Source organism: Mustela nivalis (genome assembly GCF_964662115.1).
Source record: "Mustela nivalis genome assembly, chromosome: 1".
Classification (NCBI taxonomy): Eukaryota; Metazoa; Chordata; class Mammalia; order Carnivora; family Mustelidae; genus Mustela; species Mustela nivalis.
Genome location: NC_139020.1, coordinates 140,774,421 through 140,800,544, shown reverse-complemented (window position 1 = coordinate 140,800,544; position 26,124 = coordinate 140,774,421). Strand labels below are relative to the sequence as shown.

Sequence of the window (26,124 nt, the reverse complement as noted above, 5' to 3'; positions counted from 1 at the left end):
TGATGATATGACATTATATGTATAGAATGATTATCAAGCTCAAGAGAATTAATATATTCAACATATCACATACTTAACTCTTTGTGTGTGTGTGCAATAAGCACACTTCAGATGTGCTCTCATCAACTTTCAAGTGTAAAATACACACTAACTGTAGTCTCCATGCTGTACATGAGATCCTCAATACTCATTCTTATAACTGAAAGTTTGTACCTGTTAATCTGTATTTCCCTCCTGCCTAGCCCCTCACAGTCACTCACCATGCTCATCTCTAGATTCCACATATAACTGATATCATACAGTATTTACCTTAGCACAGTTCCTTTCAGTTTCCTCCATGTTGTCACAAATTGCAGAGTCTTTCTTCTTTATGGATGAATAATAATATTCAATTGTATTTATGTAGGCCCATATAGGTCATTTTATATCTTTGCTGTTGTGAATGATGCTGTTATTACTTCTTTAATGAAAAGCCTATCATTCTTTCTAGAGAAAGGGAATCATGTTGTTATCATACTGTTATTAAACAAATTTAAATTGAGGACATGTAACATTTGTTGAATGTTAGAATTTGATGTGGCCTGACCCTATGGAGCTATATTGCTTTTTGTTTCTCCTTCCAAGATAATACGAGAACAAGAGTATTAAATGAAGGGATATGATAAAGTATGTTGTTAGTAGTTACTAATAGTTTTTAATTTGTAGTCCAGAATGTAGGGAGAAGATAAGTGAACTCAATATTGTAGAAAATCTGCTGATGATTTTGCATGAATATGACTTGCTTTCCAAAAGGTAGGATTGCTAACAAGACAATGTCATATTTGATGAAAATGATAATTGTTATTTTCATTATGTCATGCTATTTACTAACTGAATGTCATGAGTCACCTTTATGTTTGTTTTCTGTTTAAGTTTTTATAAAGAAACTAGAACAAAGATGTGTATTGATTTATCTTTGGTCTTGCATCTCTTTTGATCTGGGCACAGGATCAAATTATATAAATGTTATCATCACATCTTTAATATTTTTGTTTATTGATTTTTTTTACATCCTGTCTTTTTAAGGAAAGAAACTCTGAAGTGGCTCTATTTTTAGTAATTTGAGATTTATATTGAATAAATTATTAGATTGTTAAAATCTACTTCACGTAAGGCAAGTAAAATAAATGAGGATAGCTACTGCCTTGTTTCATGACCACCTGTTATAACTCTAAAGAGAATTGAAAGTGTATTCATTTTTGATTGAACTGTATATTGCTGTAAAGAATTACTAGATCCAGTTAGTCATTAGGTTGTTTTTAAGTAGAGTTGCAACCTACATCATTTTATATCTAGTTAAGTAAGTCATGATTTTCTGAAGAGGTAAAACTGATAACAGAAATATCAAGTAATGAAACCCAGACACTTAACCATACTAAATCCCCATGAGTCTTTCTTCAAAGTTAGCTTTATCCTCTTTCACAAACTATGCTTATAGACCTTCTCACATGAACTCATTTCTAGGAAAACAACCTCTGCACAGGTGTTAGAGTACCAGAGATGGATGAGATAGAGTGAGTAGTGTTGGAGAGGGGACAGGCATGCAGATCAGTAGTTGCACCAGAGCACCGTGAGCGGTGAGCGTGAGGTTGATGGATGTCAAGGACAGTCTGGGAACATAGAGCAGAAGCTCCCAGTCAGAGCCTGGGGCCATGCCAAGTTTCCTGAAGGAGTAGGGAGTTATCTAGGCAAAGGGAGAGAACAAGTGGAAACAGAATGTGCTGTTTGGAGGCATGAAGTAGTCTGTGTTAGAGGAACTGCATGGTTGGGCACAGCTGGAACAGAGTGCAGGAGGGAAAGTGCCAGCAAACTAGATGAGACAGTTAATGATAAGTTAAAAATATAGCGAATTTTGGTCTAGCTTTCTATATATGGCAGGCCCCACTGTAAGCACTTCTGCGTGTTCATTTGATCTGCACAATACCCCATCAATTTCCATATTTTATAGAGAGCAACAAGATGCTTTTAGCCAGGTCACAATGGGCTCTTTGTGCCAAATAAGAGTGTGCTTTTTATCCATGCACATTATGGGGACTTACAGAAAGATTTTAAGCATGATCAGATTTATTTTGCAGGGAGATTACTCTGATAGCAGTGTGTGGGGTATGTGGCATGGGGAATATAGCCACACAAGGAGCTCCCTTTAGAACAAGGGAGGGGATGTTTGGTGTGGAAAGATCAAGGAGATAAAAGAACACTATTTGCCAAAGAATATACGTTCTGAATGTTAGAGCACATAAGTTTGGGAGGGATTGGAGCTATAGAAAATTGGCTCAGGGGAAAGGAACTGTAGAGCAGTGTGGGCATGAGAAGAGTTGAGAGGCAGGTGACAGTGAGGCTTCTGTCTGAGCACAGTCAAGGATCACAAGAATGGGAGGAGCAGTGGGGTTAGACAGCTGTATGACTTGCAAGAGAATTAATCTCAGCAGTTGCCTAGGGAAAAGGGGGCACTCTTGATTGGAAGTGGTGGATTGGGAAAGGAGAAGGAGGTGTCTTGGATGGTTCCTTCTTCTGGCTTGGAAAACTGAAAAGACTGATGTCATGAATCAACACCAGGGATGTTAGAGGAAGAGCTAGTTTGGGGAGGAGAATAATGACTTTGAGTTGAGACCCAGTGGGATGAGTACCTGGGACTACCGTGTGGCTAGAACTTCTGGAGGCTGAGTGCGCTGCCTGGGCTGAGCTCACAGTACTGGGATAGAGGAGGTGTTTGAAGTCATGGGAATGGATGGCATTGTCCAGGGAGAGTGTTTAGAGTGTGAGACTGGAGGGTTAAGGATAGCTCTAGGGAACGTCTGTCATCATAATGTTTCAGAACTCTGCTGAACATTATGTGTCCTGTGCTATCATTATCTTTATTTTATTCTCCAGATACTCAATGGGCACGTTACATTAATCTCCTTGCATTATAGTAGTTTTGACATTTTGTTTTAATGTTCTGTTTTTGTAACCACATTATAAGTTTCTGAAGACTATGACAAAACTATTTCTTTTGTCTTGAGCACAACGCAGGTCCCATTGTATGTACTTGATAGCTGTTTGCTGGTTAGTCAGTTTTTAGCCAGACCAGAGGGCTTACAGGGAGGCTATAACTTAGAACAGTGGTCAGGAAACTATGTCCCATAGGCTAAATTGGACTCCCTGCCTGTTTTTGTAAATAAAGATTTATTGGAACATAGCCATGCCCATTTGTTTTTATGTGTTGTTTATGGCTGCCTTTGCATGTGCTGGCCGGCTTGGGTAGCTGTGACCAAAGCTGTATGGCTAGAAAAGCCTGAAGCACTCTGCTGTGATCCAATCCTTTATGAAAACATATGTTGATCCATGACTTAGAAAATATTAGAGCACCACTGTGATGATAACTCTAGTCCAAATGCAAAGTCAGTAACCACTGTGCTGTGATTCTCATCCTTCCCTCCTCCCCATCCCCTTCCAGACTAACTGCGGAGTTACTGCGCCTACTTTGTGCTGAACCCCAAGTGAAAGAGCAGGTAAAGCTCTATGAGGGGATACCCGTCCTCCTCAGTCTGCTCCACTCTGACCACCTGAAGCTGCTCTGGAGTGTTGTCTGGATTCTGGTTCAGGTTTGTGAGGACCCTGAGACCAGTGTGGAAATTCGCATTTGGGGAGGCATCAAGCAGCTTCTTCATATTTTACGAGGGTGAGTCAGGGGGGCTATGGCCGACTTTGCCTTCATCACTGAAGGTTGGCGACTTGCCATACAATGGCAGATCAGCTTGCTTCCTCCTCCTCTTTGGTTTTTCATGTTATGGACAATCACTTATGCTTGTCACAAACATACTTGAAATCAGTATCAGGGGCATTTTCTTGGGAGCCCTGAAATATTTATCTTTGCATCACCAGCCTCCATGACAGTGCTGGGAATAGAGAAGGCCATCAGTCTGCAAATGTAGATTGAACGAAACCCAACAACCACAAGAAAACATTTAGTTTACCACCTTTTTCTTGATGCACTCAATGCATATTATAATCCCAGCAAGTATAATAATTTTACATGCAATTTTACTTTAAATTTACTTTTTTACTAAAATGTCTACATTTGCATGACATTTTGTATGTCATTCATCTACAAAGAGAAAGCAAAACCTGTAATTAAAGAACAGATGCATAATCCATAGTTAAAATGGGAGAAAATATTATTGATCAAACGATTGCCATGCTACTGACCCTGGTCCAGCTGCTCTTAAGGTGAGTTAACACCTTATCATCTCTCTTTTAAAAGTAGAATTCTAACAACATTCAAAACCTTGAGTATGGAGAAGGAATGGTTATTAAAATAGTTTCAAATTGAAACTTTCTTGAAGTATGTTTCAATAAGTATGTATTAGATATATTGAAGCCCTGGATAATGATATCTTTTGGTACCATCAGTGGGAAAGTTCTAGTACCTAAAATTATTATAAAGCATAATTCAACCCTACAGGTACTGAATCAAAGTTGAAAAAGAATATGTCTCCCTGAAAGGAATCACCCTTGTAACACGCGAACATAAATAAAGCTCTCTAATAAAAGCAGAGTGACTTATCTTTCTCAGTATGACCAGATATTATCACATCAGTGTTATTCAGACCTTGTGTTTGTTGTACCTCTATGGATATTATGGAACTGTGTGTTATCAACTTCATTTTCTGTGAGGGAATGTTTCAAAGCACAAGAACAGACTATAGAGATATGGACAATAGCTTTATTAATTATTCCTATCATTATCAAAACAAAGGAAAAATATAAGCTATTGACAATCTATTTGCTTTTTAAAAAAAATATTTTTATTTTTACTTTTTATTTATTTGAGAGAGAGAGCACGAGCAGAGAGAGGGAGAAACAGACTCCCCAGTGAGCAGGGAGTCCAATGCGGGACTTGATCCCAGGACCCTGAGCCCATGACCTGATCCAAAGGCAGACACACTTATGTGACTAAGCCACCCAGGTGCCCCTACTTGCTTTTATGAGTATCACGTAGAAATGTTAAATACTTTATAGTATAAATTATAAATCTTTCATTAGTACTATGGCATAATAAGCTAGCTCCTTGAACACTTAACTAAGTTTTTTGTTTTGTTTTTGTTTTTGTTTTTATATATTTTTTGCTTGCTTCTGTAGGATGCTGATGGTGATGCTGATGGTAGTGGTGGGTATTATGGGTGGTTGATACAACTATTCCAAAAGCTATGGGTTGCCCATTTGGAGAGCAGTTATTTTCTTGATGATAAAATCAAATTCTATGATCATTAAGCAGTACTTCAGAGATAAAACTGTTTTACCATGTAGATTAAGTTTAATACAAGAAGGCACCAGTTTTCCTCTTTTCCTCAAAATGTGACCATCCTTGGGAGAAATGAGTTCTTTCATATCTAAAGAGTCAGTTGGCAAATCCATTTCTATGCTGCAATATGCTGCAAAGAAAACTCTTTCCTGGGAAAATGATATATGTCAACACTTACTGTATGTTAAATATGTCTCAGTGCTTTGGGAGAATTTATTACCCCAGCTAGGTAAGCAATATCCATTCAGAGTTTGCGCCTGCCCCTCCACTGCCTGGAGCTGGTACAAGGGGTGGAGACTGCCAGGCTGTCTGCTGGCATGAGTAGGAACGGGGATTGTGTCAAGGCAGTTTCCAGGAAACCTGTTCATGCCCATTCACCTACAATTTTAAACTCCAGAACAGTTCCTGAGGGGCGATAGACTCAAGGAGGGGGAGTGTTCTCTGAAATTTGAGTTTAACTTAATTTGGTTGACAGATGAGATCACCAGCTGTGACTATCCCTAAACCCATCTCCATTATTTTCCTTATGCTACCTGAAGGGAGGGCGCTAGTAGGCCCAGATAACATGGGAATGAAGCCATGATGAATCCATCTATGCAATACTTAGGCATAAAGAAATCAAGATAGAGCTGCTGCCATAAAAAAGAAATAAATGAAAAAATATAGTAGCCACTTTAAACAAAAAGGAACAAAATAGATAAAAGACAAAAAGGAACAAAATAGATAGTAGCCACATTAAACAGAAAGGAACAAGATAGATAAAAGACAAAAAGAAAAAATAATAGATACTCAAGGTGTTACCTTGAGTAAACAGAAAAATATGCTTTATTTTATCAAAGGTATTAAACAGAACATGACATTTATGACTGGAGATTAAAGATGAGATGCTAGGATAATAAAAAGGGGAGGAGAGATATTGCAGAGCTAGGAAAAAAGGCAAAGAGTGAATAATCCATGGAACTGAGACATTCATCAGAGTGCCAGATAGAAACTGGAATTAGTACAAGGAAGCGCACACTTGAAAAAATTGCACATAATGGGGAGAAAAAAAACAAATGAGAACCATTAGAAAATGAAGGATATGGCTTGTAGAAGATGAGTTTTCAACCTGTGGATAACTGATATCCTAGGTAAGAGAATAAAGCAAAAGGATTAAAAATTCAAAGATGGGACTCCTGGGTGGCTCATTTGCTCTTCAGCTCAGGTCATGACCTCAGGGTCCTGGGATCGAGCACTGCATGGAGCCCTAAATCTGGCTCTGCGCTCAGTGGAGAGTCTGTTTCTCCTTCTCCCTCTGCTCCTTGTCCCCTGACTTATGTGCATGCATGTGCATGCTTTCTCTCAAATCAATAAAATCTTTTTTTAAAAAATTCAAAAATATAAAAGAAGAGATCTTTACCAAAATAAGGAAAGACTGGAATTGCTTGGAAAAAGAAAACTCAGAATGAAGAAGACTGACATTTAGTTAGGTGAATTGATAACAGGAGAATAGGGTTCAAAAACAGAGGTGGGGGAGGAGCAGGGAGCTCTTCTAGCTGGCTCAGTCAGTAGAGCATGCAACTCTTGATCTCAGAGTTGTCAGTTCTAGCCCCCCACGCTGGGGGTAGATATTACTTAAAAATGAAATCATAAAACAAACAAAAAAAAAGGTGGGCATGTGAAGCTGTGAAGAAATGACAGAGTGCTAGAGTTAGTTCAGTAACCATAAAAGAAAGCAGGAGGGAAGGAAGGAAGAAAGGGAGGGAGGAAGAAAAAAAGTAAGGAAAGAAGGGACCCCTGCCTCACACCGCACACAGAAATCCATTCTAGGTGGATTGGAAGGTGAAACAATAAAGATAACATAGGAGAAAACTTCACCGCCTGGGGGAGGCAAACATTTCTTAAACAGGACCCAGAAAGCACTGAGCATGAGGGAAAATTGATAAACTATACATTCACTTTTCTTTTTCAGAGACAGAAATTTTGTTTCCGATCGTTCTTCCATTGGCAGTCTGTCTAGTGCAAATGCAGCTGGCAGAATCCAGCAGCTTCATTTGTCAGAAGATTTAAGCCCTCGGGAAATACAAGAAAATACTTTTTCTCTTCAAGCAGGTATTTATATCATATTACTATGTTTTACTATCTGATACTGTTTAGCATATTGTTTTATTATGCTCTGTGATGGTGATAATAATTTATTATTCTCTGTTATGTATGGTAATAAGAAGTAGGCACAATTTGTAAGTTTGAAAACTGTGAAGTTAAATCCATGTAGATGACTAAAACCTCCAGAACTCATGTTGGGCCTGCAGATTAGTCATACCACAGACTTTTCTCTCCCTTTCACATTCTGAATACATTGAGAAATCAGCATGGAGGTCAGACATAAAGAGAAGAACAGTAGCCTTATTATTGGTAAAGCTGGATTGGAGAATTCAGCTTGCTTTGTGGCCAGAATCATGGTTCCTATGTTTTCTAGATCTCAGGGCACCTTCCTTCAGGGAGATTCTATAATCCACACACCCATTCCCCTGGAAACAAGGGAGTGCCTTCATTACTCCACGTGAGCACCTAAAGGGAGGTCAGAGCCTCTCTTGCCACACAAAAGCAGGAGCAGGGATGTATGCCCACACTTTTGGCAGTTTGGCACAACCCCGAACAAGGTTCACACAAGGGCACCTGGCCTTTGGGACAAATGGGGCTTTGGGATAAGTGCTGCTGACCATGCTGGGCGCCCAGCAGCAGCCAGTCGAGGAGTCAGAGAGGCACTGGTGGGGGTGTGGAGCAGCAGGAGGGCAGGCTGGTAGAAGTATATGAGGATATATGTAATACCCAAGGCACAGTGCAGGGCCAGCACAAGGGCCCCATAAAATGGTAGCACCCTTTACAGGTGCTCTGTGCCATAAGATCCAGCACATTTCTGGCTGGACAAGAAGCAGCTTGGTACAGAATGTCATGGGAGGCTGCTGCTGTGGCCATGAGCGGGCAGGGAGGGTGGTGCTCTAGGGGTGGGATTTAACATCGGGCAGATGCACTTAGACTTCTGGCCTCTTTCCCTTAGTAAGTTCTGTAGCCTTGTCTGTCAGTCTCTGTGAACCTCAGACTTCTCGTCAGTACTGCTGATAGTCACGGTACATCCTCTGATTACAAGGGATAATTTGGATCATGTATTTGAAGTACTCATGTATCCAACCATTGTAGATGTATTTACTGAGGACCTGCTGAGTGCCAGGCACCTGCTGGCCACTGGGGATTATTTATGATGATGCTGCCTCCCTGTACACAGTAAGTGCTCAATAAAATGCTACTGATGGGTGTAGATGCGCACGAACTACATGACCAGCAGAGGCAGACACTATGCAAGTCAGTTTCCCTCCTCCCAGAGCTATGTCACTGGGAAGGGTACTGTGTTTGGAGGAGTGACTCTGCTCACAGGATTCCCTGAGGAGCTAGAGTATTGACAGAATCGTGTACAGTGCAGTTGGTGATGACAGACACGATCACTTGGTGGTTTTCCTTCCAGCCTGCTGTGCCGCCCTCACCGAGCTGGTGCTCAACGACACCAACGCCCACCAGGTGGTCCAGGTGAGAATGCGGCTCTCCGGGCTCTGGCTGCAGTTCTCGTCTGTGCTCACAGACTCCGCCTCGGGCAAACTCTCTATCCCAGAATGCAGCTTGTGGGATCCCATGCTATGGTTTTAAAATGTTTTAATAGGTCTTATTTAAGTTCTAGAATTCCGTTTTATATTCTCTTTTATTTTTTAATTTTTAAACTTTTTTAAATTAAGATTTTTTTTTTTTTTGGTCAGAGAGAGAATGCACAAGCAGGGAGAGCAGATGGGGGAGAAGCAGGCTCCCCCACCAGGCAAGGAGCCTGATGCGGGACTTGATCCCAGGACTCTGGGATCATGACCTGAGCCAAAGGCAGATGCTTAGCCTACTTAGCCATCTAGGCATCCCTAACTTTTTACACTTCCTTCTAACATTTTATTTTTAAGCAATCTCTACACCCAACATGGGGCTCAAACTCAAATCCCCAAGATTGGGAGTCACATGCTGTACTGACTGAGCCAGCCAGGTGTTCCTAGAATTCTATTTTATAATCTTGTCCTTCCTTTACCTCACTTGGGTTAGAGAGACCTGCCCTGTGGTTAATCTCTGGTGTTTCTTCCCTATATTATGTGCAGTTTTTTTCGTTTCATCTCTTTTTAAAACAATTGCTCTAATTCTGGACATATAGGATACCATGAATTAAAGATACAAGTCATTTGAATTAAGAGCATATCAGGTTATTCAGCTAGAGGTGACTGAAACGCCACACCAACAACATATTTATTGCCAAGAAACCAGTTTCACAAAGCATAGTTTGTTAATCAGTCCACCACATATACAGCAGTATATGGAAGTAGCATACAGTATTTCCAACTTCAACTTCAAAATACACAAATACATAATACACAAATACACAAATGCATAAAATCATAAGAGATCAGATCACTGATGATTAGAGGCTCGAGGGCAATCTCAGCACATCAGGGGTTAGTGGTGGAGCAGGGCGTTTGGACTTGGCCATGTTGAAGTTCAGTTCCTACTGTCATTTCTTGGTGGTTCAGCCTTTATAAAAATGACTTAGTCTCTCTAAGATTTGGTTTTGTCATAGATAAATCAGGAAAATTATAGACTGACTCACAGAATACCTATAAAGATGAGATGCAGAAAGGCAGGTAAATCTCTGCATGATTTTAATATAAAAGCCCATGTATAATAGAGTTCAGCAAATCAAGTATTTAATAGATAATAGAAAAGTAGCAAGAAGTCAGCACTTTCTGTTGATTCTGTGTATATAGTAGAGTAAGTCTAGAAGGATAACTTTCTGTACTTTTCATGGGTCACGTTCATTTTTTAGAATCTATTACTCTTATGTATTTATTCTATGTTCTTTTCTATAATAATTTATTTATGTGTTTAGTTATTACCAAACTGTAAAGGGAGAAATTATATGTCATAGTTAGACAATTAAAATGCGAAGTATAAAGATATTTGGATCCCTTTACTCAGTCCCTTTGTATCCCTTACTCTTTGTTTTTCAAGTATTTAAATGACTTTAAACTGATACGCTTTATGATTTATCCTCTTTAAAGACGGTTGAAATTTTAGATTGTGGTTGTAGTTTTTGGTGCTTAAAAGTATTACACTGATATATTTACTGTTCTCTTGTAAACTTATACAAAGTACTAAAATTCTATGAATATTTCTCCTCTAACATTAATTTTTGAGGTTGTGTAGTTGCCTCTTTGTGTTTCTGTGTCTCTATGGCATTGCCGCTGGTCATAGATAACACGGGTTCTTTATTCTTCCAGGAAAATGGTGTATATACAATAGCAAAGCTAATTTTACCAAACAAACAAAAGAATGCAGCGAAAACGAATCTATTACAGGTAATAAGCATGTCCATTGTTCTTCAGTATTGAGTTACTGAAATCTGGGGAAACTGGGATAATATAAATTCCCTCCCAGTCTCCGTAGTGTCTGGGAGGGAAAATATAGGGTGCAAGAGGCTGGCTTGAAAACAAATGCTGTTCAAACAACACAAAGGGCTTAATAGTGGTTTCTCTGGGTGGGGTGATCAGATGATTTTATTTATGTATTTCTTTGCTGGTCAGTAAGTTCTGTTATTTTTTGCAAAACAATGCTTATGTATCGGGAAAACTGTAAGAGGAAAATTATATTCCATCTTTAAGCACTGACCACAGTGGGTAACATTTCATCTTTACAAGGACAGCCTGTAAAATGGATCTGGGTAGATGAGAAGAGACTTGCCAAGTCGATGAAGGGGTATGCCTGGGGCAGCCGTGGCATCTGCTAAAAGGATGGAAAGGCATTCCGCACAGGGAGAACACTATGTACAAGGTGGGAGAGCCAGGGAGCTTAGAGTGTGCTTAGGGGCTAGGGTTGTGGTCAGGGGAGAGAAGTGAGGCCTCCCAGGTAAGAGGGGTGCCTGTTACTGCACCTGTGTGCTGTTTTGAAGAGTGTGCATCAGGGGGCCAGTGTCCCTGAAGGTACTGAAAAGATAAAATTAGATTAAAAGTAAGCCTTTGCAGTACTTGCCACTCATGTTCCCCCCCCAGGTCATTAGGAAGAGGAAGTAAGAATCCATGTTTACCTCCAACCTGATTGAAGGGCTGTCACCCAGAGCGAGAATGAAAATGAGCAGAGAGGTTCTTGTGGTATCTGTGGACTGCAGGCAGAGGTTTTCAAGAGTTACTCATGAGAACATACGGGTGTGGGACTTCATTTCTTTGGTGTGCCACAGATGCATGATGTGATGCTGGACCACAGAGTCAGGCAACTCCACCCTGCAGATGCATTTTGTAAAGCCTGTTGCTGCTTCCTAAAAATTCACATTGAAATGGTTTTTGAGGGGGCTCCTGTGTGGCTCAGTCGGATAAGTGACGGCCTTCAGCTCAGGTCATGATTCCAGGGTCCTGGGATCGAGCCCTGCGTCAGGCTCCCTGCTCAGCTGAGAGCCTGCTTCTCTCTCTCTCCCTCTGCCTGCTGCTCTGCTTACTTGTACTCTCTCTCTCTATCTCTCTGCCAAATAAATAAATAAACAAAATCCTTAACAAGAAAGAAAGAAAGAAAGAAAGAAAGAAAGAAAGAAAGAAAGAAAGAAAGAAAGAAAGAAAGGAAGAAAGAAATGGTACAGGAGCATTTGTGTCCTGTACTTTCTCACTGTCTCCTCCACCCTCCCCCAGGCTCAGTCATGGCATTGTGTCAGCTGCCTGCTTCTCTGGGCAATTTTATTTGGGACCTTCTGTATTCAGACCACTAATTTTATGGAATGATTCCAGATCCAAGTTCAGCAGACCCTGATCACCCCCGTGGTGGCCTGTGTCCAGGCCCAACTACAGGCCGGGGGCTCTATGGTTTCTTTTCTTGGCACTGCAAACCATCAGACGTTTAGACGTTTATTTTTCTTTGGTCAAGTCTCACAGGCCTCTTTCTGAGTGTTCTCGGGAGTTACTGTAGATTGTTCTATTTGGGGAATGCTTAAGACTCTTTACTCAAGAGACCAATTTGTCAAGTTTGAGTCCAATGTGCCTGTGGCTATTTTTATATGTCATCATTTCAAGTGTTTATTTTCTCATAGAAGCCATATAAATATTGAGGCATACATAGCAGGCTAGAAAGAAAATAAACCTTGAGCTCCTGAAAATCTCTGGACGTTTGGTTTTCTCAGAGTAAGAATTTTATTTTTGGTCTCTGTGTTCATCTTGTTCTTTCTAGAAAGGAATTAATGACAAGTACTGAGTGGAACAAGGCTAACATCTGATCATTCTACAATATAAACACTTTTTAAAAATATGAGACCTACCCCAGGTATTGATGGTTTTTGGTTTTAGTTCTAAGCTTTGACTCCCACGGAGCCCAGCCACTCACAATAAAGTCACTTTAATGTTTAGTTCTTGATAATTTTATACTGGGGATGTTTTAGTTTGCTGAGCTACCAGTAGAGAATCACACACCCTTTTATTTTCCAGTGTTATGCATTCAGAGCCTTGAGGTTTCTCTTCAGTATGGAAAGAAACAGACCACTCTTTAAAAGGTATGAGCTTAGAGAAATTTAAGTGACTAGTGATCATGAGAGTGCCCAGTTTTCACATACCTGATTTAGATGTAAACAGTAAGAGAAGAATGAAGCAGTAAGCAAAGCATGTGTTTTCAGATTTCTTAGAATCTGCACGTAGTAACACTGACTTACCTTAGTGATACCTTAACCCTGAAAGTGAACTAAATGTTGAAGAAAGGAAATAAATGTCTCTATCAGTATAATTCTTACTTACTGTGACTGCCATGGTTTTTAGTTTTCCTTTTTTTATTTTTTTCTTGGACGTTAACATTTTAAATGAATGGCCTCAAAATATGTGCTTGTTCTTACGCATTTAGAAATTCCAACCTTGGTATATGCGTTTCCTGTGAATCAACGGAAAAGAAGCATATGTCAGGGTATCCTTCATAGGGCAGGAGCTCATTTGAAGGGGAGGAGGCTAGGTGTTCTTGGGTCAGGAGGCTGTGCTAGTGAGCATGACAGGGAAATCAGCCCCTTGGGAACCAAACAGTAGTTACCTACATGTGTGGTCTACATGCCCCTGGCTTGGCCAGGGTGGCCAAAATCATAGGTCCAAGTTCTTACTAGAAATCTATTGATAATGTGGATGGAAATAAGAACTTGAGTTAGCATAGTGTGTTTTGTTCAGAAGCACTGGTGCATTTTATGTTGCTACCTTATTTACAAATGATGCTTGAATTTGAGGGAAGAAAAAGAAGTAAAGTTACTATAATCTTTTACTTCAAGGCCCTAAACCAACCATTTTTATGGACTTAGTGATTTTACTAAGCCCTTAAAACCAGTACCCTGTAAATGATTCATAAATCTTTCCATTTTTTTTTCATTTACCTGTATTTTTCTTTTATTTTCATAAAACATTTAAGAATGGGGTTAGTATTTACCTCCTAGGGTTAATATGAGGACTGAATCAAATGGCATTTATGAAAGTGTTCAGCACTCCATAAACACCCCATAAACATTCCTTTCCAAAATGTTTAAGGCCTGTACCTCCAAATATCTTACAAACAAGTTTTTTGTAGAATTTGTATCATAACATGAAATCTGCCCTCTTACCAAATTTCTAAGTGTAGGGCACAGTATTATTAACTGTAAGCACAATGTTGTACCCCACATCTTTAGAAATTTTCCTCTCTGGTTGCTTTTCATTATCCCTTAAGAATAATAGTTCTAGTTCATTTTTGTGAGATAAGCTGGTGAATGCTATTTGCCCCCACTTTGTTGACAACCTAAGGAAGTTAAGTTTGTTTAATGTAATTAATCTGTGAGTAAGCTAGGTCCCAAAGGGAAGGAATGAGCAACAGTTACCAAGCCCTACGTGAAATGTCTGTGTGTATGTTTTCCCTGTAGACTTTTCCCCACTGACTTGTTTGAGATCTTCATCGATATAGGACATTATGTTCGTGATATCAGTGCTTATGAAGAATTGGTATCAAAGTTGAATTTGTTAGTGGTAAGTCCTGAGTTTTAAATATTTGGTCAGGCTGGTATGTGGTCAGGAATGAAAATTATCATAGTGCCCATTTCCTTTTTATTTTTTCTTTTAGGAGGATGAACTGAAGCAAATTGCTGAAAATCTTGAAAGCATTAATCAGAATAAAGCTCCTTCGAAATATATAGGCAACTATGCGATTTTGGATCATCTTGGAAGTGGAGCTTTTGGCTGTGTCTACAAGGTGACTTTGCCCTTGGGGAACAATATTTCCGACATTCCGAAGCAAGCCAGACATCCCACTTACACACACCCATGCAACTGGATTAGAACCTTCGTTAATGAAAAACAGATAAAAATTAGAAGGGGTGTTTTTACCCATCAAATAGCTGTACTAATATTATCTTATCTCAGCTCTCAGCTCTAGAAATTGGTCACTGATCTTTGAAGACAAAAGTCCTTGCTAATGTCTCACAAAAAATAGTCAAAATGGCTTGTCCCAGTGCGTGAGACTTCCTCTAAATTCATACCAGACTTTTCAATATTTACCCAGGAAAACCTATCAATAGTGCAGACTGATCCAGGAGATACCAGTTTTTTGAGCTGAGCTTAGTGTATAGACAGAATTTTAAAAGTTGTTACTTATGTAGATTATTTATTACTTGTTTTAATCGTGTGACTTATTAATCAATCTCTTTTTTTCCTTCTTTCTACTCCCACCCCATTATTATTATTTATTCTTTTTATTTTATTTTTTGGTCTTATTTTAGGTTAGAAAGCGGAGTGGCCAAAATCTTTTAGCAATGAAAGAGGTCAATTTACATAACCCAGCATTTGGAAAGGATAAAAAAGACCGAGACAGCAGTGTAAAAAATATTGTTTCTGAATTAACAATAATTAAAGAGCAGGTAAATGTTTTTCTTGTTTATGAGGATATGTTCCTTAACTGAGTGTCACTGAAAGAAAGTAGAGTTCTTGTGCTATTCTCGTCCATGCTGTTTAAGAACTGGTTCTGTTTACAATAATTGATATTGAGGTGGTAATATTTTAGTTATTTTTCTGCAGCCTTGACATTGAACCATAGAAAGACTTTCTGGAATTGGTCTCCGTGCTTGGGTTGCAGAATGACTGGGTTTACAGCAGGGTGTCATATATATGAAGCATCCTCTTTTCTCATTGCGAGCATCTCCATTTCCTTCTCATTATATTGTAGAATATTTGGTTACTTAGTTACATGCATAAGCATATGACTAAGAGTCCCCTGACTTTTGTCAAGTGAAACCAAGCTGTTAACATTCCCCAAATATAGCTTATTAAATCTAAAAGTAGATTTTCAAGATGGGTTATTATTTATTGGCACGAGCGGAATATTCAGACATAATGTAACAACTCAATTAACTATCATTATGAAGGTTTGTTTGGGGAGAAAGAATAAACATGTCAGAAGAGAAGTGAGATCGGATTTTGTGATCCAAGAATACATGGATTTCTTTTTCAGCTTTCCTTATTTATTTATACATTCATTATGGATACTGTTCATTTGTAACTCCTGTGGAGAGCGACCAGCTTCCCCACTCTGTTTTCCACCAGTTAAATTTGCGTCTGTGCTGGGGCATAAAGATTACCAAATAAATATGACAATCTTTATTCATCGAAATACATAGTTCTAGCCCAATTCATAAATTGCAGTACATACTATCACTAATAGCTTGTTTTATAGTTGACTTTCATATATACTAAAAGAGTGGACCTGAAGAAGTTAGTGTGTGCTCCTGCGTGGGATATTCTGATCTTCAACAGTGTGCTGTTTCACTGTAGCACAAGGCTAGAGCATGGCCTTTGCTTCAAGCTGATCAAGTATTTTCATTTGAACCCTGATCTCGATGTGGTCCTGACCAGTGAGCTCGGCTTAGAATATGATTCTGTTGCATACCTGGTCCCGTATTGTTTCAAATCTGCCGGCCACTTGATAGTTGATGAGGTAGACCTTGTTTTAGCACACTTCCTAAGAAAAGAAAGTATCAGGTAAGGACAGATAAGTGGCTTGTGTTTGGGCTTTGAGATAACTCAAAATTGTACAGTTGCACTCTTAAGAGAGAACTGAACCAATGGAAAGGATTATAACATTGAGAGGTGATGGCAGACAGAAATGGCAGAAATGGAACTAGAAAAGGAGAATGTGTTTGTTAAGAATAAGACTAACCTGCAGTCAGAAAGAGGGTCCAGATACATTGGCTTAAATAAGAGGCCTCGCAATGCAGTGAGCTGTTTCTCTTCCTGTAACAATCCTAGCGTGAGTGGACCAAGTGGTGTTCTCTGTTCCGAGCAATCATTTGGGGATGTAGGTTCTTTCTCCCTTACTGCTCTGCTACCTCCTAGGCCATTGTCTTCATCTGCATGGTTGCAACTGGCACAGGCATGTTCACATCCAAGGTGAAAGAACAGAGTGTGGTTGGGGGAGGGGTTCCCCAGTATTTAGGTCTCAGACACAGGAGCACATGTGTTTTTCCCCTTACATTCCCTTGGTGAGAACTGAGTGGCAGTTCTCATGGCTGCAAGGGAGGCTGAGAGATGTAATCTCTGACTGGGAAGCCATGTTCCACCCATACTCAAATGATGGAGGAATAGGAGAGGAGGTTTGTGGAGGACAGTTACCAGACTTCCCTTCAAAAAGGTAAGAAAAGAGACCAGAAAGAAATGCAAACCATTTATAAACGTAATGTCAACTATTCGGATAGAATAAATTTCAATTTGCCTAGAAACTAAAAATATAAATAAGCAACTCTAAAAATTTTAGTATTCTTATAGAAAAGTAAAGTTTTGAAAAAGTAGAATTTCCTGAGGTATACTTAGGTTAAAGAACGAACACTTCTTAAACATGGTGAGGAAGACTTCACTCAAGACTATTGCAATAGGAGTCAAACTATTACAACAGGGGAGAGAGATTGAATTCAACTCAAAGACAATAGCAACAGCTAGCAATTTACAACCAGGAGGCTGGGTGAAAGGGTGCCTGGATGGAAAATTACTTGGAAGGACTTCATTAGCTATCAAAGATGGGATGATGAGGAACTTGATTGGGATATCAAGATTGGGGAGATTTGCTAATCTGGTTTGGCAGGATTCTTGGTAAACCTAGGCAGTCCAAGAATGAAGTCTAGTCAAGAAGAGAGCTCAGAGAAGCCTGACTAAAGTTTGGCCAAGAAGGGAGTCCTTTCCAACTATTATTATAATGTAAACTCTTAGATTACTTCAGTTTCATACTAACCATTTTGGAGAACATAGAAAGACACAAAGTGTGAATAGACATAAACAGTACATAGGAATATTTAAGTAATAGGGAGGGGGAAAGCAATGGTGTGCATATTCAACATAAATTGCTTCATTACAGTTTTCTTCTCTTTGCAATGTGTGTGTAGTGTTGGGATAGGGAGCACTACATGAATTCTTCAGGTTACTTTGACTTCTACAGTTCTCTGTTTTGGTTAAATTAGGTGATAAAGTACAATCCGTTTTTAGTTCTAATTGAGAAGGCTATATGGGAGATTGCTATTTTCAGATTAGTTTTGTAGGTAGCAAATAATAATCATGATAAAAATCTCAAATCTCAATTAGATGACATCTTGAAATGCTTAATTTTTTAGATAAAAATGAATAAAATAATTTCTGTGTTGTTTTCAATTATTTTCCGTTATAGTCCAATTATATTTTCAAGTAATGTGATGTTTGTTATTTATTTTCTTATAGCTCTATCATCCCAATGTTGTACGCTATTACAAAACATTTCTGGAAAGTAAGTATGAGTTTTCATGATCTTCCTAATTAAGGAAAAGTATCTATATTGTATATTTCTATCTATATTAGAATGTCACAAAATAAACTTAATTCTTTTCTTTTTTCCCAAGTATTTTCTTTATTTGTGGAGGATCTTGTGCATTACTTATTGATCAGTGAAACAGTGATATAATAATCAATGACCTACAGATAGTTAAAAAGTACTTAGACTCCTATATGAAAGGCACTGCACGAACAAAGCAAAATAGTTATTACAGCTCTTTTCTTACACACACACAAAACCATAGTAGGATCGGGAAAGCAGCAAACTAAAAGTTGATAGCTTGTATAAGACAAAATGAAAAATAGTTTTCGTTGACTCTGATATTTTTCATCCCCCTAAACTGGGAGTGCTATGTCTTTAGATTTATTTTACGTGAAGTTCAGGTAATTACCACAAGGTGGCGATGGAGCCCTGACTGAGTCCGCAGACAGGACCTCTTAGGTGCAAGGATCAAAAGGGTGAGATAAGGGGCTCCTGGGTGGCTCAGTGGTTAAAGTCTCTGATTTTTACTCAGGTCATGACCCCAGGGTTCTGGGATGGAGCCCTGCATAGGGTTCTCTGCTCAGCGGGGAGCCTGCTTCCTCCTCTCTGCCTGCCTCTCTGCCTACTTGTGATCTCTTGTCTGTCAAATAAATAAATAAAATCTTTTTTAAAAAAAAAAAAAGGTTGAGATAAAGCCAAACTCAATAACATGCTGAAAACCTTTGACTAAAACAATAAAAGTATTGAGAAACCTTAATGATGTGCATCACATATGAAGTTTCAAAGTAAAGGAAGGAAGTACAAGGCAACACTTGGGACTTCCTCATTGCCAATTTGTAAGTGCTATTATTATTATGCAGACCTATTGCAGTAGTGTGGCATTTTAAGATTTTACTCATCTCCCTTCCCCTAGGTGACTCAGAGGAACCCAGGGCTGAAACTGTCCTGTAAATCCTGCTTCCTTCATATTAGAATTCTTAATATTAGAATAATTTCTTATAATTTAGTGCATATCCCATTAGAGATCAGGATTGGCTTCAGACTTGCACTACTGAAGTGACACAACTTAGACTAATTTTTTTTTTTTAAAGATTATTTATTTATTTATTTATTTGCCAGAGAGAGAGAGAGAGAGAGAGCGAGAGAGAGCACAGGCAGGCTGAGTGGTAGCAGAGGCAGAGGGAGAAGCAGGCTCCCCGCTGAGCAAGGAGCCCGATGTGGGACTCGATCCCAGGACGCTGGGATCATGACCTGAGCAGAAGGCAGACGCTTAACCAACTGAGCCACCCAGGCGTCCCGACTTAGACTAATTTAAAAACAAAATAAAACTTTTACAAAAAGAATTGAAAATGGCCTAAAAATATGTGAAATATGATAAAATAGATTAGGGAATTATATGAAATTATATGAAATTGAATTAGGGAATTATGGGATTAAGAGTACCCTTACTGGGGGCGCCTGGGTGGCTCAGTGGATTAAGCTGCTACCTTCAGCTCAGGTCATGATCTCAGGGTCCTGGGATCGAGTCCCGTGTCGGGCTCTCTGCTCAGCAGGGAGCCTGCTTCTCTCTCTCTCTCTCTCTCTCTCTCTTTCTCTCTGCCTGCCTCTCTGTCTGCTGTGATCTCTCTCTGTCAAATAACTAAAATCTTAAAAAAAAAAAAAAAAAAAAAAAGAGTACCCTTACTGTGATGTGCACTGAGTATGGTATAGAACTATTAAATCACTATATTGAACACCTGAAGCTAATATAATACAGTATGTTAATCATACTTCAATAAAAAATCAATTAATATAAGAAAGGAAAAAATTAAGCTAGGAGTAAGATTAGTATATACACTGAGTATTTCTTGGAATAATGAACAATTGAAAACGATATGTCTGTCTGTCTTTAGGAGACATCTGTGTTGTAGAATACTATGCAGCCAGGAGAAAGAATGGCATGGATCTGTGTGTACTCTTAGGCTAGGCTGCTGAATGAAAAAGGATGAGTTGCAGAACATGTATAGTAAATATTCCACTTTTGTGAATATTGTGTACGTATGTATTTTATATACCTCCATAATATCACAAAGGATACATGTCACATGCCATTGTTAATAGTTTCATATTGGTTTGAGAGGAGAAAGTAGCATTTACTTTGTTTCTTGACATCCAAAGCAAAGAGATGGATGCAATCAGTTATGGGATTCCCTCAATCCATAAGATAAACCCAGTAGAAGTCCAGCTTCCTCTGTTCTAGAGGGGCATGACACATTTCTGTGGTGGGTTATGTTTTTACCTGTGTCATTGCAAGACCTTGGCATGATTCGCTTGTAAAATTCTGTGAGGTACATCCATGAGACTATCAAACAATATTTTAAAATGCAATTTTCTGAATTTCTGACATGATTTTAAACTACTGAGAGGAAAGGTGGGTTTACATGTTCTTTAGGAAATGGCTCCATGACTTGGCATCATTTACCTTGTTCTCTTTGGCACCTCCCAACTGTTCCACATCTTGGTGTACATAGAAAATGGTGATATTTGCCAGAGTAAACTTAAATGACAAGGTAGTCCATAGCCAAAAGAGACTGTTACTGGGCTCCAGAGCCCCAAGAGCCCCTCACCTCTACTGCCTCCAGGACTGACTGGATGCATATCTTAGCACGTCTCTAACTCTTCAGCTCTGTGCCCTGCACACACAGATTCTAATTCAAAAGTTTTTTTCCAAATATATTAAATTTAAATTTCTATTATGTCTTCCTTGTTTTCCTATAGATGATAGGTTGTATATAGTTATGGAGCTTATAGAAGGGGTCCCTCTTGGAGAGCATTTCAGTTCTTTGAAGGAAAAACAACATCATTTTGTTGAAGAAAGACTATGGAAAATATTTATACAGGTACATTTTTGTTTTCATTAATTTTGTTCTAACAAACAGTAAATTTCTGAGCTGATTTCTTAGGCATGTGTATAGTAGTCATCAGTAGTGATATGTATATTGGGGAGAATAAAATTTGTTTTTTATTTGATCTTTCAAGCTGTGCTTAGCTCTTCGGTACTTACACAAGGAGAAGAGGATTGTGCATAGAGATCTGACACCAAACAACATTATGTTGGGGGACAAAGACAAAGTAACAGTTAGTAAGTATCAGAATCTTAAAATTTTTAATTTAATAATTACTGAATATTATTCAAGAGAGAGTTGTTCAATAGAAGTTTCTGTACTTAAGGGGATATTCTATATCTGCATTGTCCAGCATATGGCTATTGGACATTTGAACTGTGGCTTGTGTGACTAAGGATGTGAATCTTAAATTCTATCAAATTTTAATTAAGTGAACATCCCTATGTGACTGGTGGCTACTATATTGGGCCGTCCCTAGTGTAGTTCTTGATTGAGTTATATTTTGCCCATGTTAGAGAATAAAGTACTGTTCAATGTTTAAATATTGAATTCCCAATTCAATGGTGGCTAGGTTTTTTTCTCTCTATAGAACACCACTTCATCAGCAAAAGCCTTTATGACCACCATGTGAGCACATTGTTTTGAACTATTTTAATATAGTCTGTATCATATGGGTGACAGGTATACATATCAGGAGCTATGACAAATCTAGGTATTTGTTTATTTCAGCATCAGTTTTTATCAAATCCACTGATACAGGTAGGCCTAATGTTGGCTAAAATTTTATAAGTGAGAAGGTTATTTTCCCCCCCGACAATTGTATAGTTCTCAATCATAACTTAAAATTAACTTTTTAGCCTAGATTATTGATAATTTGTATTCTCTTATTCTTCTCCACTCATGAACACTTGTGTTACTCTCATGGACTATTAATCGTTCACCAACTATAAGTAGGGATATACATATCTAAATCAGTGGTCTCTAAATATTTTTTGCTCATGACATTCCATCAGTAAAACTTTTATTTTGTAATATACTATCAATGTATATATGCTTACTTATAAATTATATATCTGCATCACTATACAGTTATTTAATATAAGTGTATAAAGTCCTCAAATAAAATATAAAGGGGTGCACTAAAGAATCAAAATAACGGTTTCAATATTTTTTCCTGCCCTCCATGGATTGCCCTAGGCATTTAGCTTTGGGACCACTTCCCTAAATGTTATTGATGTGAGAGACACATGGTAACATTGTAAAGCTGATTCTCTTAGTTTTAATAGAATCTAGTTCTTCATGAAGGCAATTCCAAATGTGCACCTTAACCATCACCACATGTCTTCAATAGCAACAATTATATTTACTGTCCAGATTTTTCTAAGGGCATCCTATATTAGTTTAAAATATAAAAAGCAACCCCAAACAAGAACTCTGGCTAACTTCCAATGCAAAGTTACTTGCAAATATTTCCAGGCCAGGGCAGAAATATAAAATGAGACAAAGTAATTGTGAATCTTCACTTTGGACACAAATTTGCTTAATCATTTGAAATTAATTACAATTTTGTTTGCCATAAACTTTCAGTTTTTTTTTCTTTTTATAAATTAGACTTGTGTTTCTTTAAGAATTGTTCCCATTTATATACCTATAGATATTTTGATTTATAAGTTAATGAGAATTAATAGAAATCAAATTTATTATACCTATATATTATTAAATAGGATTGATTTAATTTTGTTTTGTGTTAATATATGGTGCCTTTAATGGCTTTTCAGGCCATGTTTCTGGGTAATAGCCAACCCTGCATTTTATTTTCTTACTAAGATCAGCTATAATAATTTCCTTGGTTACATTTAATACATTGAGATTAAGCTTTCATTGTAGTAGCTTGATTTCTTTTCTATCTAAGCTTATTAAATTTTATATTTATATTCTATAATCAGTACTGCACATCAAAATAGTTTACAAGATAAAGTAGTGCTAAAAATCTTATGAAGAAACATTTACCTCTTTGCAATCCCCAATTCTCTGTTTTCTGAAAAATTTCATTCTCTTTAGCTTCTTCTGGTATTTGATTTTCCATTGTGATAGTTGAGGATTTAGTTTTTGTATTTCTTCTTCCCCATTTACCATCCTGCCAATAAAGTTATTGCACAATTTGGGGTTGAATCAATATTTAATGTTTACATTATTATTATTATATAAATTACTGCTTAATGTTGATCACCTTCTTCTTTCTCATAGACCTTTTTGTTTTTCTTGGAGTTAATAATTGCCTTCTCTTTTGTTTGTTTTCTTAATTTTCTATGTAGGTATTATTTCTTCTTCCCAAGTCTTCCAAAAAGATTATAAAAGCCCTCTCTGTACTATTTCCATGTGGCCAAACATGGCATTTGCTCTCAATTTTGTTTTCCTGGATACTCCATTCTGGTAGCGACTTGCTGCAGTGGGATTTGAATTTAGGTCTGCTGTACGGCCGTTGTCCTGGAGCTCACATTTGCTTCTTTTCTAATTGGAATCTCTCTTATGTCCTATGATTTCCCCTTCCTTCTTTCTTTCTTTTTTTCCTTTTTTCTTCCTTCCTTTCTTCTTTCTCTCTGTCCCCTTCCTTCCTTCCTCCCTTCTAGTTTTCATTTAAATTCCAGTTAGTTAACATAGAGTGTAATATTAGTTTCAGGTGTAGAATTTAGTGATTCATCACTTACACACTCTCCTTTTTTAACTCTCCTGTTGTGCTGAAGTGTATCTTCCAGTACTTTCCTTAAAAAGAATGTTCTGGAATGTTCTTAAAATTTTTGGATGCTTGCGTGTCACAAAATATTTTTAGGGGACCTTTGTACTCTGTTGAGTGGGTGTAGTATTCTCAGATGAAAGTCATTATCCTTTCAAATTTGAAGGCATTACTTCAGTCTTCTAGTATCCAGTTTTGCTGTTTGGAAAGCCAATGCTATTTTGATTCCCATTCCTTATATATGAGCTCTTTAATTATCTAGAAAATTTTAGGTTGTTCCCTTCATCCGCAACGTTGGGTGGGTCTCTCTTCATTCAGTGTATTTGGAACTAGGTGTGTACTTCAATATTGGAGGCTTAAAACTTCAGTCTTGTGAAATTTTCCTGCTTATTTCTTCATTATTTTTCTCCCTTCTCCTTTACTTTCTAGAATTCCTTTTAGTCTTAGATCTATATGCTAAATAATCTCCTAATTTAAAAATAATCATTCTCTTAGTTTTCAGCTCTGTCTCTTTGTTCTACTTCAGTTATTTCTTCAACTTAATTTTCTAGTACTTCTATTGAATATTTAATTTTAATTTTCACATATTTTTATTTCCCCTTTTATCTTGTTCTTTATTTCATTTTTATGGAATCTTGATTTTATTCTCTCTCAGGGTAATATAAACTTTTCTCTTCAGCACCCTGCATCGTTTCTGTATCTTCTGGTTCCATCTCCACCCCACCCTCAATCTGTCTTTCCTAATGGAGACTTTTCTCAAATGTCTTTGATCCTGGACTGTCAAAGACACTAAATAAACCTTTGGAAGTTTCGTGAGTTCCAGCTAAGGCTGCCATCTGTGGACTTCATTAGAGCACAAAGACATTTTTCCTTTGGAAACCCCTAAAGTTATTATTCAAACTTTTTCCAGAGAATGCAGCACCAGTATCTTGACTGAGGCAATGTCTATCTGTTGCTGTCATTTAGGGAATGGTGTGTACAGAGGGGCCTCAGGGAAGTATGTTCAGTTGATAGATTTTCCTTGAATGCTCATGGGTTCTTCCATACTCTGCTTTGTTTCTTTATGGTCTGTCAGTGTCTTTGGAAAATCTCCCTTTTTCTGCTAGTGGCAGAGGGAACTCAGTTACTGACTAGTGTCATGTGTGAATGTAAGGAGGGACCCGTGGACTTGATCTGAACTCTGTCTTTTGAGCCTTTCTTAACTTCACTTCTCCTTGTGTGGTACACTGGGCTCTACAGGGCGAATGGGCTCCCTTTTGGCCCTCTTATTCTAAGACACATGGTTTGGGACTTCGGCTTGGTATATTCTCTATCTATTCTCCATCTTACAAAAATTCATTGAAATCCTTATCTCTGTTGTTACCAAGCCCATTTTCATTGTCCTTATGAGTTAGTAGTTTCTTAAAGAAAATTTATTTCCCTTCATTTTAGCAAGATTTGGAGAGTTAGAAGACATACACACATAAGATTAATCTACTTTTTTTTTTTAAAGGTTTTATTTATTTGTCAGAGAGAGAGCACACAAGCAGGGGCACAATGAACAAAGGGATAAGTAGGCTCCCTGCTGAGCAAGAAGAACATTGTGGGACTCAGTTCCAGGACCCTGAGATCATGACCTGAACCCAAAGGCAGACATTTAACTGACTGAGCCACCCATGAGTCCCAGTCAATCTACCTTTTAAACCCAAATAGGCAGGCCAGTTACATTATTAAGTTTATACATTAGATGTAACAAAATATCCCACTTTCATTATACTCTCTATCTTTAAAAAAATAAGTATTTTTGCTTGTACTCAAATTGTGAAGGACTCCCAGAAAAAAAGTTACTTTGTTTACAAGGATAAATAAACTTTTATTTTATTTTTCTCTGTCCTGCCCCTCATCACCATTCTGCCCAGCCTTTTTATTGTTAATATTTATTAGACTTATACTTGAGTGTTACTAACTTAAAAATTATTTTCAGCTTTTAAAACTTTTTAGCATTAAATGAGGCAATATTTTTCTAGTTTCAAATAAAGAATTAGTGATATACCTCAGAACAGAATCTTCCCTTAATCTAGTTTCTTTCCATTAAAACAGTTACATGGACAGGGTGCTGATGTGCTATTGTCCTTTTCAATGAGTATAAAATGATTTTATGATGAAAAAGATCATCCAAAGGGACTTAATATCACTTAAAGACTTAAAGATAGTTTAAATGTAATAGTGATGAAAATATTTTTCACTGTCTATCCCTGTTGGTATAAATGTTGACTTTAGAGACTTTTATTTTTATGATGGGTATGGTTAAATTAAAACCTAGCATTAATTTGAAACCAAATATG

General features: G+C 37.9%; 1 protein-coding gene across 10 annotated transcripts in view; it reads left to right on the top strand.

Moving 5' to 3' along the window:
• NEK10 (NIMA related kinase 10) overlaps nucleotides 1-26,124 on the top strand; it is a 240,002-nt gene that overhangs the window by 54,729 nt on the left and 159,149 nt on the right. For all 10 annotated transcript variants that reach the window (XM_082687003.1, XM_082687002.1, XM_082687000.1 and 7 more), the window contains 12 exons: nucleotides 706-792; nucleotides 3,476-3,700; nucleotides 7,275-7,414; nucleotides 8,826-8,887; nucleotides 10,663-10,740; nucleotides 12,844-12,908; nucleotides 14,280-14,382; nucleotides 14,477-14,605; nucleotides 15,132-15,269; nucleotides 18,109-18,154; nucleotides 20,939-21,060; nucleotides 21,200-21,302. In XM_082687003.1, coding sequence (XP_082543129.1) covers nucleotides 706-792; nucleotides 3,476-3,700; nucleotides 7,275-7,414; nucleotides 8,826-8,887; nucleotides 10,663-10,740; nucleotides 12,844-12,908; nucleotides 14,280-14,382; nucleotides 14,477-14,605; nucleotides 15,132-15,269; nucleotides 18,109-18,154; nucleotides 20,939-21,060; nucleotides 21,200-21,302 — 1,298 coding nt within the window. The remainder of the gene's footprint in view (nucleotides 1-705; nucleotides 793-3,475; nucleotides 3,701-7,274; nucleotides 7,415-8,825; nucleotides 8,888-10,662; nucleotides 10,741-12,843; nucleotides 12,909-14,279; nucleotides 14,383-14,476; nucleotides 14,606-15,131; nucleotides 15,270-18,108; nucleotides 18,155-20,938; nucleotides 21,061-21,199; nucleotides 21,303-26,124) is intronic.